Here is a 16,423-nt window from a genome sequence, read left to right as displayed (position 1 = left end):
GTAACTAATATATTTCCATTCAATTCAAGAGACCTCTCGAAATTAACTCACTTCCCACGTCCATGGCTCATACTTTTAGAAGTGACGCAGGAATGGGATTAAATATGCGAAGCGATTCCAACGACATAAAACATGCACATGTAGTGCACACAGTGAGAAACCATACACTCCACAGTTTACAATCCTTCTCTCCTGCTACTCGCTGGAACTTCATGCAAAATATAAAACGCATGGGTTCAGCGCTTCCGTACCCTCTCGGCCAAGCTCCATTTCCTACATTGAAACGTAGTTACGATTTCTAAATAATTGGAAATTCTATATTCACGTTGCCTACGTTCGGAAAGACGATATGCAAAATAAATCAGGCGGCGAAGGACTGGATTTCATTAAAGTGATAGGCTCGCGCCGATAATGGAAGGTAAATACAAAAACCTCAGCTCATACGAAGCGTAACGCCGCGATTTCCGAAGAGCGTCTTTGCCGAAGATATTCCTTCTTAAGACGTTGTATGTACATTAGTCTGCCCACATTTTCTCCGAGCGGAAGATAGTTTTATAGGTCCTCCACAGATCATAAACCCTGGAAAGATAGCGAACACACTTGCCTGCTGAGAAATGGGCCCGCTGTATTACGTTCGGGAATGCTGACCATGCTAAATATAAACTTTGAACTGGGTATTTATGTTTTGGAGCCGAAGAGAAAAAGGAGAGAGGTGATGGGTTTTGAAGGTGAGGGGGCAGAACCTATAAAATGGCATGGAAATAAGATGATGCAGCGGGTTATTGCGTCAAGTGCACCTGTCCTGCGGTGTTTTCCGCGGAAAAAATTGCTTTGGACGCTTTCAATGGACGCTAACATTTCGCCAGCATGGAAAGGTTTGCTTTCCGTGTTCTTCCTGTGCTAGGTGATTCGCGAATTCAGCACTATAGAACATTGTATAAGACCACGCAGGAGGAACACTGGAGAATGCGAAAAGGAAAGAGAAAATTGTGTTCAAATACGACTGTTTTCCCCCTTTTCGAGAAAATCACGGTCACCTTTGCAGCACCCCAGCAGTCTCGCAACAAGGGACGGCGGATGCCGCCCTCTTTTCTCTCTCTCTCTCTATTTCTTCTATATAGTGGCTGTGTCGCTTACGTTGGGTCACTTTACTGTACCCTTCATTAACTTTTACTTTCTTGGGATGAAAAACTCTTTATGTATTTTTTTTTGGGGGGGGGGAGCTGTATTTTTTTTTCATTCCGTATTAGTGCCGCAAAGCAACTGTGGCTATTAGCGGCATAGAGATGTGGACAGCATGCAGTAAGGAGTGTAGGACAGAAGGGTTAGTACGTCTCCTGAGCCGACATTCGTCTGGATAGTCTGCCGGAAAATCCAGGAGAAACCTAGGAGAGCACAGGCGGCGGTGGGATTGGTACACGACCTTGGTACCACCGAGACAAGAATGCGAAACAGAGGGGCTGAGACTATACCGTCGGAAACTATTTATTATTTAATGGGCGCTATGCAGGAGACGTATGTTGTCAACCAACGAGGTAGCGTTGAGGCTGTTCTGAGCACTGTTGGTGGCGCAGTCACGACACCGTGTAAAACAATTAAGGAGTTGAGAATCTTTGACGCGACACTTTCAAGTCTGTCACGAGGGCTCGCACATCTTGTGAGGGTTCGGACGACTTCCTTCGGGGCAACTAAAAGCAGCAGCGAATTCTTCGAAGTGAGACAAGGGAACGTTGCATCGGTATGCATTTCTTGGAAGACCGTCAGAAGCAGCGTAAGAATTGTGGGCACAGAACAAGAAACATCTTGCAATAAAAAACAGCTGGTCCGAAGAATGTCCTTGTAGATCCGACGTCCAAGCGCTGGAGGAGTTCAACTTTGCGTCCTTGTAAGCTTCGTACAACGATTTAAAACCTAAGACGTCCTCAAGAAATTCGGCTACCGTCCTTGGCGTCGGGATGCTTTTCGTGCTATTTTCATAGCAAGTAATGCGTTCTAGGTAACTGTTCTTTGATGTCCAATTGTATGAACGTGCACGTCCAGTGTTCGCCCTTAGGGCCTTGGCGAGGACGACCATGATATCATGGGTGATAGTTTGCCCAAGATGTCCGTAGTTTATTTCTGGAGGAGCTCCATCGTTGTGCGCGGGTGGCACTAATAAAAGCGCGGGAATGTAAATGACATTATTGTGTCTGTAGTACGAGGCAAACTGTAAATTATTGAAATCCAGACGCAAGATGTCGTGGCCTTGTGTATTGTAAAGCTTGTACACGTACGCAATTCGTGACGCAGCAACGTTAAGGTAAGTCTTCACAAAACATTCGTTCCCATCTGGGTAAGTTAGGTACATTTCTTCGATGGCTTCTGCCGTGCGCAAACCTTTTGGGAAAGCTACTTGATATTTCATGTTCCTCAATCTCTTGACAAGGACTATCTTCTGCGTGCTCTCAACCCAGTCCGATTTGTTAATATTTCGCTCGATCTTGTCATTGATGTTGTGAATCATGTCTATGACGTCATTAATTCTTGAAGTAATCAATAGTGGCTCAAAGTAAACGGAAATAACAGCATACTTCATGAGGCTCAGGGCCATTGAGTAGCACTGGCGGCTGTAGTCTGAAGCATCGCGGTCTAGCGCTCCAGATACGCTGAGAAGCTGTCTCGCTACTTCCCAGGCGATGTAGATATTCAGATAGCTCGCGCTGATACTAGCAAAGACGCTATTAAGAAAGATTCGCACGGACTTCTCCGAAGCAACGATGTTCGTTAGCCCGAAGGTGCCGTTAGAATAGATCGATAATGCCAGCAGCCACTTCGGCAGCATTGACTCAGCTGTGATATAATCTTTAATATTCCACCCGAGAACGCCGCTTTCCGACGAATTCGGTCTGATTGAAAATATTTTCTCTTCAGCTTCGTGGAGTCGGCTTGTCGCCCAACGTACGTAAGCCGGGTCCGTTATGCCGAGTTTACTGAACCGTTCAGCTACGAAATGTTGGTATTCGATCAGTGAAGTGAAGTTTCGTTTTCTCCTCGACCAGAAAATAAATTCTTCGCTTTGGTAGACTAGGAGCACATAGTTGCCAGCTGCCGTGGTGAGGTCGCCGATGCCGATCCCTAAAAACACTTGGATGCCATGGACCAATAACAGACGTAACGTAGTCAGGAATGGGTCTGAAGTGTTGTCTGCTTCAAAAGACAAATTGTTTAGGTCGAAAAATGAATGGATTTCTCGAAGATTCTCGCTCGTATCCTGACGCCTTCCCATGCACTTATCGTAAAATGCTTTCGCCTTATGGCTAGCAGACTGCGGCGAACCAGATGGCGTTATCTTTAGAAACGCTTCTCTGATACCGATCGTCGCATTCACTTTGCCTTCTTCGGAGTGGCTTAATTTTGAGGAGCTACAGACATATTTGTAAAAGTTTTGACAGGGGTTTGCAGATTTGTTCACTGACAGCCGATACAAGTGTGCAATGAGAACGCAATCAGCTGTTTCGCATACGCCTGAGCTCCATGTTGCTTTTCGGGATTCGGTTGGAACCAGAAGGGATGTATCGGTTCTTGTAATTCTTGTTACACTGTTGCCAGTACTGTTGCTCACTGCGAACCTTTCCACTGTGTTTAATACAAATGCCCTCTGCGTTAAAAAATGTAGTTCCGCCTTCCAGTTCTCCCTGCGAACAGCAGTCGCGCTGCCAGTAGATGTGTTACTCTCTTCGGAATGAACGCCATCTTCGTCTGTATTGGAGTTCGATGTAGTTGATTCCGCAAGCAATGCTGTCGATTCTGAGTTTGCCTTGTGTTCCGTATCACTCATCACTGTAATACCGTCATTGGTGTCTCGTGATTGGTGTTCTGACGTCAGCGTCACCTGCGCTACGCTATCAACGGTTTTCACGTTGGTGTCGTCCCCACAGTTTTGGTCACTGCAGCTTGCTTCAGTTGTGACGTTGTTACGATCATATATGCCGTATACTAGCGTCGCATCCATACGAGCGGCCGTTGTTTTCAGCTTTAATTTTCTCGCAACTACGGATACCTTGTCTGTGAATTGCTGATCCAAGTTTCGAAATACAACCACGGTAACGATAGCAGTACTTGTTAGGAAGATGAAGAGCACGAGAAGGATGAAGAATACTGGAGGCATGTTCTTGAACGATGATCCTTCGTCACTTCCTCGTACATGTTTGTGGCCTCGGACGCGTCGTTTAATCTGGGCAGAAGAAATATTGTGGATTCAGTTTAGAACTATAAGGACTACAAATGGTGGCATATGATTCATATACTCAATGACCCATTGAAATGCACAGAACAATGTTTGCAGGTAGTAAAACGTTGTTCTGTTCAATTTTGGGGTTTCTGCGGTACAACAGCTGAAAAGTTTGACCAGTCAAAGCGTTGTCCAAAAAGAATTTTCACGATTTGTTATGGGGTCTTGCACTAACCCTTATTCTAACACTGCACAAAGATCATGGCGCAGCAAGATGGACCGTGCCAATGACGTGTGGTTTCTAGTTGCGAAATGTCCACTTCACCCTGTAAAGCTGCTGCATACAAGGTGATCGAATCATGAGGTGACGAATAGTGTTGAGAGGACCTAGGATCAGGGTTCCGGAGTTGCCACTCTGGAGTTGGAATGATTTCTCCGGAATCATTCCAACTCCAGAGCCCGGAATGGAATTGAAATTGAATGGTAGAAATTGCCCCACATGACCAGAATTCAGGGACACCTCCTCTTATACGGGTTCTGCCTGATAGCAGAAGAACGTGTAAGAAAGCCAACTTGAAAGAAAAGTATGCGGCGAGGAGGAAGGAAGATGGAAAGAGACGTGGGCAGACGAGGAAGGGAATTTGTACATCAGATATCGCGCGCGGAGCCCGCCTATCAGCAGCAATTGCCACCCAAGCAGCACAATGTACTGAAAGTCGAGTGCAATAGGGGTGGACGGATAGGTGGAAGGCCTTGAACAGACTTGTGAAACTAAAGAACATTGATAAGACACATAACGTCCACCCCTATTGCACCTGACTTTCAGTACGTTGTGCTGCTTGGGCAAGCGCAGAATGTAAACGTGATGAATCAGCTCTGATAAGCTTTGCCAAACTCTTCTTCGCTGTGCTGCTGCTCAGAATTGTGGGCTGCTGCTCGTAGCGTGTGGAACGGGGTGATTGCCACTTGTAAGGCTAGAGATCCCTGAGAAGTCTAGTCAGCAGGAATCGAAACAGTAACACTTCTCCGTGCTCTTAAAAAATGAGCGAAAATGCACTATCGTCGAGAGTTGCGCGAGTTCGGGCAGCCGCTCTTTCCTATCACCCTCACTGTCACCGTTTGACGATACTGACATCACGCTGTTCCCGAAAACATCGGCCCCCGCTTCCTAGCGTCCTCGTTGTTTTTCTCTTGTTCAAATCTGATACAACGTAGACATTTATTGAGCAGCGGAATGGGTGATTGTTTTTTTGTTATCTGCGAGGTTTTTACAGTAATGCATTTGTAGTTTTATTGCGTGACGTTTATCACATCACATCGCGAACTGTGTTGTGCTGATCAAACGAGATAACGACGGAAAGAAAATCAAGTACGGCACGTTTTATAATAATGTAGACTGAGAAACAACATCGCTATTTCCCTCACTCCAGGGACAAAGCGGGCTGTTCCATGATTTTTAGGAACAAGCTGTTGTCAGTTGAGAAGTGGTGACACCGAGATAGGGAGAGGAGAAATTGCCGCAAACCCGCATAGTCTTCAATTATTTTGTATGTTCGCACATTTTTTAGTAGAGTTCAAAAAGGCTTTGTGATTTCGGTTCTTGCATGGTAGGCCCCTCAGGGTTATGCTCTACATCTTTGCAATTACGCAGTCAACGTATTTTCACTAATTATAATGATTAATCGGGAACGTTAGTTAACGGCTGCGCTATTTGTTTATACGCCACCACCTTTGAATTGGTCGCGTCCGGAATAGATATATTGAACGTCTTTTGCGAAAAAGAAAGTCATTCGCGGATTTCATCAAATTCTCTCAGTCTTACTTCACGTACCCTGTATGCAGGGTATCCCAGCTAAATGTGACCATATTTTTTTTAAATATATCTATCACTTTTTCCGAGATGAAATCAATTGCAATATAGCGTATACTGAAGGGCATTCCCTAGGAGGGCATTAGCAGACTCCTAGGGCAATGTCTTAATTCTTTCAATAAGTAACGTTTTAATTCGAAAAGCTACAAAGTTGTTCCAATGAGAAAATCTGATCTCTTCGGTCACCAGATACCAAAGCCGTTTTCAGAACAAAAGTCTGTTCGATATATCGTATGAAAAAAATTCGTGAACACTTTTTTTCTTTATTCTGTTCATTGTGCATCTTGGAAAAAGCGTCTTTCGTTGACCCCCGATGCGATAGAGTGAAAGAGCACAGTGCCGACTCATGCGTCGAAGACTGGCTTTAACTTTCGGAAAGAAAACAAAAACAAATGTATCGGGTGGCTCTATCGGAGCTGCCCTTATCTTGAGCTGCATTTTCCGTTTTTTTTAAAATCTTTTTCACGGACGCAAGTGGCGATAGTGTGCTCTTTTATTCTCTCGTGTTGGGGGCGAAGGAAAGACGCGACTCTAGAGATGTGTAATAAATAAAATAAAGAAAGAAATGGTGTTCCTTCACGATTTTTGTTTCTGCGAACGATCTATCGAACGAATTTTTGTTCTGAAAACGGCTTTGGTATTTGGTGACCGAAGAGGTCAGACGTTCTCATTGGAACAACTTCGTAGCATTCATAATTAAAAAGTTAATTATTGGAACTTAATTAAGACATTGCCTTAGGAGTCGCCTAATGCCTACCTAGAGAGCGTCCTTCAGCATGTGATATATTGCAATTGATTTCATCGGAAAAAGTGATAAATATACTTTTAAAAAATATGGTCACGTTTAGCAGGGACACTATGTATATGATAATAAACACGCATGGTATTTTTAACATATTCATTATTTTGCTATTAGAACGAGTTAACCCGTAAGGAGATTACGGCCTTGCACAATGCTGCATGAGAACGAAAAATTTGGCGAGTTAGAGAATAAAGGAAGTTTAAGCCACATGTCCGGAATTTATGTTGAATGATTGAAATGCATCTACACTGCGAAAAGCATGCGTAGGAATTTCTTCACTTTAATTCCAATTACCATTAGAGCGCGTCAAAGCTGACCCGCATGATTGGTCCCGTCATCATATTGACCTCGAATGAAAATTTGGTGAGTTGTGTGTTCACAGGGAACAAAGGACGTTTAACAAGTTCGATATCCATTACATTAAAAAATCTACATTACAAAAAAAAAACATGCTTGTAACTTTGTGCATCCTATTTAGTTTCACCATTAGAGCGCGTCCAAGTTGGCTTTCACCAGGACTCCGTCGTCACATCGATCTCGATGAATGAAAATTTGATCAGTTCCGCCTTGACAGGGAACAAAGGACGTTTAAGCCACGTGTTCGAAATTGATGGTAAATGATGGACAAGCATACACTACAACAAACACGCGTGGCACTTTGTGCATTTCAATTAGTTTCCCCATTATAGCGCGTTAAAGTGTGCCCGCGTGACGATTCCGTGTCAGGTCGACCACTATCAATGAAAATTTGATGAGTTCCGCCTTGACAGGGAACAAAGGGCGTTTAAGTCACGTGTTTGAAATTGATGGTAAATGATGGACAAGCATCTACACTTCAACAAACACGCGAGGCACTTTGTGCACTTCAATTAGTTTCCCCATTATAGCGCGTTCAAGTGTACCCGCGTGACGATTCCGTGTCAGGTCGACCTCTATCAATGAAAATTTGATCAGTTCCACCTTGACAAGGAACGAAGGACGTTTAAGCCACATCTTTCAAATTTATGCTAAATGATGGACAAGCATCTACACTACAACAAACACGCGTGGCTTTGTGCATTTCAATTAGTTTCCCCATTATAGCGCGTTAAAGTGTGCCCGCGTGACGATTCCGTGTCAGGTCGACCACTATCAATGAAAATTTGATGAGTTCCGCCTTGACAGGGAACAAAGGGCGTTTAAGTCACGTGTTTGAAATTGATGGTAAATGATGGACAAGCATCTACACTTCAACAAACACGCGAGGCACTTTGTGCATTTCAATTAGTTTCCCCATTATAGCGCGTTAAAGTGTGCCCGCGTGACGATTCCGTGTCAGGTGGACCTCTATCAATGAAAATTTGATGAGTTCCGCCTTGACAGGGAACAAAGGGCGTTTAAGTCACGTGTTTGAAATTGATGGTAAATGATGGACAAGCATCTACACTACAACAAACACGCGTGGCACTTTGTGCATTTCAATTAGTTTCCCCATTATAGCGCGTTAAAGTGTGCCCGCGTGACGATTCCGTGTCAGGTCGACCACTATCAATGAAAATTTGATGAGTTCCGCCTTGACATGGAACAAAGGGCATTTAAGTGACGTGTTTGAAATTGATGGTAAATGATGGACAAGCATCTACACTTCAACAAACACGCGAGGCACTTTGTGCATTTCAATTAGTTTCCCCATTATAGCGCGTTAAAGTGTGCCCGCGTGACGATTCCGTGTCAGGTCGACCACTATCAATGAAAATTTGATGAGTTCCGCCTTGACAGGGAACAAAGGGCGTTTAAGTCACGTGTTTGAAATTGATGGTAAATGATGGACAAGCATCTACACTACAACAAACACGCGTGGCACTTTGTGCATTTCAATTAGTTTCCCCATTATAGCGCGTTAAAGTGTGCCCGCGTGACGATTCCGTGTCAGGTCGACCACTATCAATGAAAATTTGATGAGTTCCGCCTTGACATGGAACAAAGGGCATTTAAGTGACGTGTTTGAAATTGATGGTAAATGATGGACAAGCATCTACACTTCAACAAACACGCGAGGCACTTTGTGCATTTCAATTAGTTTCCCCATTATAGCGCGTTAAAGTGTGCCCGCGTGACGATTCCGTGTCAGGTCGACCACTATCAATGAAAATTTGATGAGTTCCGCCTTGACAGGGAACAAAGGGCGTTTAAGTCACGTGTTTGAAATTGATGGTAAATGATGGACAAGCATCTACACTACAACAAACACGCGAGGCACTTTGTGCACTTCAATTAGTTTCCCCATTATAGCGCGTTCAAGTGTACCCGCGTGACGATTCCGTGTCAGGTCGACCTCTATCAATGAAAATTTGATCAGTTCCACCTTGACAAGGAACGAAGGACGTTTAAGCCACATCTTTCAAATTTATGCTAAATGATGGACAAGCATCTACACTACAACAAACACGCGTGGCTTTGTGCATTTCAATTAGTTTCCCCATTATAGCGCGTTAAAGTGTGCCCGCGTGACGATTCCGTGTCAGGTCGACCACTATCAATGAAAATTTGATGAGTTCCGCCTTGACAGGGAACAAAGGGCGTTTAAGTCACGTGTTTGAAATTGATGGTAAATGATGGACAAGCATCTACACTTCAACAAACACGCGAGGCACTTTGTGCATTTCAATTAGTTTCCCCATTATAGCGCGTTAAAGTGTGCCCGCGTGACGATTCCGTGTCAGGTGGACCTCTATCAATGAAAATTTGATGAGTTCCGCCTTGACAGGGAACAAAGGGCGTTTAAGTCACGTGTTTGAAATTGATGGTAAATGATGGACAAGCATCTACACTACAACAAACACGCGTGGCACTTTGTGCATTTCAATTAGTTTCCCCATTATAGCGCGTTAAAGTGTGCCCGCGTGACGATTCCGTGTCAGGTCGACCACTATCAATGAAAATTTGATGAGTTCCGCCTTGACATGGAACAAAGGGCGTTTAAGTCACGTGTTTGAAATTGATGGTAAATGATGGACAAGCATCTACACTTCAACAAACACGCGAGGCACTTTGTGCATTTCAATTAGTTTCCCCATTATAGCGCGTTAAAGTGTGCCCGCGTGACGATTCCGTGTCAGGTGGACCTCTATCAATGAAAATTTGATGAGTTCCGCCTTGACAGGGAACAAAGGGCGTTTAAGTCACGTGTTTGAAATTGATGGTAAATGATGGACAAGCATCTACACTACAACAAACACGCGTGGCACTTTGTGCATTTCAATTAGTTTCCCCATTATAGCGCGTTAAAGTGTGCCCGCGTGACGATTCCGTGTCAGGTCGACCACTATCAATGAAAATTTGATGAGTTCCGCCTTGACAGGGAACAAAGGGCGTTTAAGTCACGTGTTTGAAATTGATGGTAAATGATGGACAAGCATCTACACTACAACAAACACGCATGGCACTTTGTGCATTTCAATTAGTTTCCCCATTATAGCGCGTTAAAGTGTGCCCGCGTGACGATTCCGTGTCAGGTGGACCTCTATCAATGAAAATTTGATGAGTTCCGCCTTGACAGGGAACAAAGGGCGTTTAAGTCACGTGTTTGAAATTGATGGTAAATGATGGACAAGCATCTACACTTCAACAAACACGCGAGGCACTTTGTGCATTTCAATTAGTTTCCCCATTATAGCGCGTTAAAGTGTGCCCGCGTGACGATTCCGTGTCAGGTGGACCTCTATCAATGAAAATTTGATGAGTTCCGCCTTGACAGGGAACAAAGGGCGTTTAAGTCACGTGTTTGAAATTGATGGTAAATGATGGACAAGCATCTACACTACAACAAACACGCGTGGCACTTTGTGCATTTCAATTAGTTTCCCCATTATAGCGCGTTAAAGTGTGCCCGCGTGACGATTCCGTGTCAGGTCGACCACTATCAATGAAAATTTGATGAGTTCCGCCTTGACAGGGAACAAAGGGCGTTTAAGTCACGTGTTTGAAATTGATGGTAAATGATGGACAAGCATCTACACTACAACAAACACGCATGGCACTTTGTGCATTTCAATTAGTTTCCCCATTATAGCGCGTTAAAGTGTGCCCGCGTGACGATTCCGTGTCAGGTGGACCTCTATCAATGAAAATTTGATGAGTTCCGCCTTGACAGGGAACAAAGGGCGTTTAAGTCACGTGTTTGAAATTGATGGTAAATGATGGACAAGCATCTACACTACAACAAACACGCGTGGCACTTTGTGCATTTCAATTAGTTTCCCCATTATAGCGCGTTAAAGTGTGCCCGCGTGACGATTCCGTGTCAGGTCGACCACTATCAATGAAAATTTGATGAGTTCCGCCTTGACAGGGAACAAAGGGCGTTTAAGTCACGTGTTTGAAATTGATGGTAAATGATGGACAAGCATCTACACTTCAACAAACACGCGAGGCACTTTGTGCATTTCAATTAGTTTCCCCATTATAGCGCGTTAAAGTGTGCCCGCGTGACGATTCCGTGTCAGGTGGACCTCTATCAATGAAAATTTGATGAGTTCCGCCTTGACAGGGAACAAAGGGCGTTTAAGTCACGTGTTTGAAATTGATGGTAAATGATGGACAAGCATCTACACTACAACAAACACGCGTGGCACTTTGTGCATTTCAATTAGTTTCCCCATTATAGCGCGTTAAAGTGTGCCCGCGTGACGATTCCGTGTCAGGTCGACCACTATCAATGAAAATTTGATGAGTTCCGCCTTGACAGGGAACAAAGGGCGTTTAAGTCACGTGTTTGAAATTGATGGTAAATGATGGACAAGCATCTACACTACAACAAACACGCATGGCACTTTGTGCATTTCAATTAGTTTCCCCATTATAGCGCGTTCAAGTGTACCCGCGTGACGATTCCGTGTCAGGTCGACCTCTATCAATGAAAATTTGATCAGTTCCACCTTGACAAGGAACGAAGGACGTTTAAGCCACATCTTTCAAATTTATGCTAAATGATGGGCAAGCATCTACACTACAACAAACACGCGTGGCTTTGTGCATTTCAATTAGTTTCCCCATTATAGCGCGTTAAAGTGTGCCCGCGTGACGATTCCGTGTCAGGTCGACCACTATCAATGAAAATTTGATGAGTTCCGCTTTGACAGGGAACAAAGGGCGTTTAAGTCACGTGTTTGAAATTGATGGTAAATGATGGACAAGCATCTACACTTCAACAAACACGCGAGGCACTTTGTGCATTTCAATTAGTTTTCCCATTATAGCGCGTTCAAGTGTACCCGCGTGACGATTCCGTGTCTGGTCGACCTCTATCAATGAAAATTTGATCAGTTCCACCTTGACAAGGAACGAAGGACGTTTAAGCCACATCTTTCAAATTTATGCTAAATGATGGACAAGCATCTACACTACAACAAACACGCGTGGCTTTGTGCATTTCAATTAGTTTCCCCATTATAGCGCGTTAAAGTGTGCCCGCGTGACGATTCCGTGTCAGGTCGACCACTATCAATGAAAATTTGATGAGTTCCGCCTTGACAAGGAACGAAGGACGTTTAAGCCACATCTTTCAAATTTATGCTAAATGATGGACAAGCATCTACACTACAACAAACACGCGTGGCTTTGTGCATTTCAATTAGTTTCCCCATTATAGCGCGTTAAAGTGTGCCCGCGTGACGATTCCGTGTCAGGTCGACCACTATCAATGAAAATTTGATGAGTTCCGCCTTGACAGGGAACAAAGGGCGTTTAAGTCACGTGTTTGAAATTGATGGTAAATGATGGACAAGCATCTACACTTCAACAAACACGCGAGGCACTTTGTGCATTTCAATTAGTTTCCCCATTATAGCGCGTTCAAGTGTACCCGCGTGACGATTCCGTGTCAGGTCGACCTCTATCAATGAAAATTTGATCAGTTCCACCTTGACAAGGAACGAAGGACGTTTAAGCCACATCTTTCAAATTTATGCTAAATGATGGACAAGCATCTACACTACAACAAACACGCGTGGCTTTGTGCATTTCAATTAGTTTCCCCATTATAGCGCGTTAAAGCGTGCCCGCGTGACGATTCCGTGTCAGGTCGACCACTATCAATGAAAATTTGATGAGTTCCGCCTTGACAGGGAACAAAGGGCGTTTAAGTCACGTGTTTGAAATTGATGGTAAATGATGGACAAGCATCTACACTTCAACAAACACGCGAGGCACTTTGTGCATTTCAATTAGTTTCCCCATTACAGCGCGTTAAAGTGTGCCCGCGTGACGATTCCGTGTCAGGTGGACCTCTATCAATGAAAATTTGATGAGTTCCGCCTTGACAGGGAACAAAGGGCGTTTAAGCCACATGTTTGAAATTGATGGTAAATGATGGACAAGCATCTACACTTCAACAAACACGCGAGGCACTTTGTGCATTTCAATTAGTTTCCCCATTATAGCGCGTTAACGTGTGCCCGCGTGACGATTCCGTGTCAGGTGGACCTCTATCAATGAAAATTTGATGAGTTCCGCCTTGACAGGGAACAAAGGGCGTTTAAGCCACATGTTTGAAATTGATGGTAAATGATGGACAAGCATCTACACTACAACAAACACGCGAGGCACTTTGTGCATTTCAATTAGTTTCCCCATTATAGCGCGTTAAAGTGTGCCCGCGTGACGATTCCGTGTCAGGTCGACCTCTATCAATGAAAATTTGATGAGTTCAGCCTTGATAGGGAACAAAGGACGCTTAAGCTACAGCTCTTTTCCCTGAGATGTTTGCATTCGTTACAGGTCCGAAATTTATGGTAAATGTATCATGTATCAACGCTACAACAAACACGCGTGGTAATTCGTTCATCTTAAATACCCTCACCATTAGAGCGCGTCAAAGTTGACCCACATAATTGATTCCGTCGTCACATCGACCTGGAGTTTACAGTCAAGAAAGGGCGTTTATGCCACAAGTCCGAAATTTATTTTAAATGATTGACAATAATCTACATTACAACAAACGCACGTGGCATTGTGCAAAACGGGGATTCGTGTAGCGGTGAAGTAAGTGGGAGTGCAAGGGGAAGTCATCTGCTATTCACATATTAACTGCACAGGCGATCGCACAGCATTAGGGCAACTAAATCAAACTGAACGCCATGCAGTGTGGCATAGGTCCAGTACGGCATTATTAAGCCAAAACTCTGACGCTCTCGCCCTGCCGTTACTCTCATACCTACTTCTGTTTAACTACCTCTAAAAAAAAAGAGAAAAGAAAAGGAAGAAAAAAAGAAAGAAACGAAACCGAGCAGACCGCGGATCGAACCACGACCCCCGAAAGAAATGACCAACATCTTTACCACCGAGCCAACGCTATCTGTAACTTCTCCCTCCAGGAATGAAGGTACAGACGCTTCGCAAGCCACACCGACCTTGTCAATACTTCTTTTGTCGTGGGAACAAAATTGCAGCGTCCCACAACAGCGCACAAAGTTGCAAAGCGTACAAATCAAATTCAACTTTCATGTCATGTACTTTTTCTGGAGAACCCACTGTTTTAGCCAAGTACAACAAAAATAGCACACCAGTGCATTCTGCCATGAAGCCAACACGGCGCAAATAAGTCCTCCAGGAACAAAACTGCGACGCTCTTGCGCTTCCATTCCACTAGTACACCATCGATGGGCCTCTCACAGCAATACCCATATGTGGGCTTTTCTTTCTAAAGCTCAGCGTCAACAGATATTCTAACAAAACCAGGTGGAATGCATTGCTTCAATGGAGAGCAGCGAGTACGCCGGTCAAGCCAACTTTAAGAAACCGTGTCCCGGATTTCTGGGAATGGGAATGGAATGGGAATGGAATAGGAATGGTCTGGGTGCCAACACGCTGAGTTCTGCCCTCGCACCCTTTGCACATAAGCACCGTAGCTGCACGAGTTCAAAGCGAAATAACCTTGTCTTTGTGCTTCTTCCGAGCTGGGTAACGTCAATCTCCTCTAGCACAGCTGGTCTAGCCAGTACGGTTGCAGGTCCCTTTTCTTTTATGGATGGAATTAAAGGAAGAGAATGGGATTGCCAAGCCATTCCAGGAGTGGGAATTAACCATATCTTTTCATTCCGAGGAACTGAGAGGAATGGAATTATCATAAACTCCATTCCTCAGAATGGAACTAGAATGGAATGGGCGACCCCATTCCGCAGCCCTGCCTAGGATTCGTTACAATAACTCCCGAGCGGACGGTGTTAAGACGACTCATTCTAACGACGAAGAAAAACACACAGGAACAAACGCACACAAACTAATAACGAAAGGACTAGTAGAGCGTGTTGGTTTATGTGAAACATAGTGCACGAACGCGACAGGAACAAGGACGGACGCTGTGTCTGTGTCGGCTGTCAGTGCTCCAGTCGCGTTCGTGGACCACGTTTCACACAAACTAATGCGTTGCGTCCAACACACGTGGCCGTATCACACAAGCTTCATGCTAATACTCTCGATAAAAAATATATTGGTGCCGAAGTACGTCCAAGTATCTACATGAGCTATAGACATCATACTTCCCACTCGTCATGCTACCTTCTAACCAAGCCCTCGTCTTGCAGTGTCTGACTTGCGGGCTAATGCGTTAATGCTAATTTCAGCTGGGTCATGATGTTCCATTGTGTTTAGCTGACGCAAGCTTCTAAGAAGAATGATATTACAAGGCTACAGTGACTTATAAAATGCCTGATGGTGATGCCTGCTCACCAGGATTTTTCCAGCACCCTACACACTACCCCCTCCCAAAAATACTGCAACACTCCCCTTCCCCCCCAAAATATAGCTCCAAAATACCTCAAAAACTGCCAAGGAAATACGAGTATCACCACACCCCCCTCACGAAATTCTAACACCCCGTCCCACCAGATGAAAAGCACGCGAAAATCCCTGCCTGCTCACACTCGAGTCACAACATTAGGATAGCGACTACCGAACGATAAGGTCGGCCGCTTAAAAGCATTTTTAATGTCATTAAAACCATGCGGGAGCACGCAGGTCGACAAGTAAGCAGCGTTCAAGTAAGGTCGCGTTCCTTCCCTTACCATATCCCGGCCTTTCACACTTCCTCGTTCTGTCATCCTCTTCACGAGAAATGTTTGCCGCACATACACTCTCAAACCAGAACTTCACCGCATAGCGCGGTCTGGGCCAACCATTGTGGCGAATGATACAGCTTTGGAAAATTGAAATATGGCAGTCGTCGAAAAAGCCACAGAGCGGCAGGAGTTGAACCACGCTCCTCTCTCGATCGCCGGTACATTGTGGGAACCGCTGCGCTTACGCGGACTAGAGTCACTAAATAGTGACACTAACGCGGATTGGTTACGGCTACGCTAGTTATGGCTTCTGGATTAAGGAGACCGCGGGGCGTACGCCCTTGTGTGTAAATTAAACGTAACTGCATAAGCGTCACAAAAAGGCGTACGCATCCCGTTTTCAACGAATCAGGGGAGAGAACGATGTCACTCGGGACGATGTTAGGCTAGGAGTATGTTATCCGGCGAAGTTCTGCTTTTATAGTGTAGTATTTGTGCCGCAACAG

At 44.6% G+C, this 16,423-nt stretch overlaps 1 protein-coding gene across 3 annotated transcripts in view; it reads right to left on the bottom strand.

Moving 5' to 3' along the window:
* Positions 1–1,467: 1,467 nt before the first annotated feature.
* Positions 1,468–16,423, bottom strand: part of LOC135399255 (endothelin-converting enzyme 1-like) — a 135,130-nt gene continuing 120,174 nt past the window's right edge. For all 3 annotated transcript variants that reach the window (XM_064631092.1, XM_064631084.1, XM_064631101.1), the window contains one exon: positions 1,468–4,213. In XM_064631092.1, coding sequence (XP_064487162.1) covers positions 1,637–4,213 — 2,577 coding nt within the window. In that variant the 3' untranslated portion in view covers positions 1,468–1,636. The remainder of the gene's footprint in view (positions 4,214–16,423) is intronic.

This window comes from Ornithodoros turicata, chromosome 1 (assembly GCF_037126465.1).
Source record: "Ornithodoros turicata isolate Travis chromosome 1, ASM3712646v1, whole genome shotgun sequence".
NCBI classification, from domain to species: Eukaryota; Metazoa; Arthropoda; class Arachnida; order Ixodida; family Argasidae; genus Ornithodoros; species Ornithodoros turicata.
This window is presented reverse-complemented; position numbering and strand designations above follow the sequence as displayed.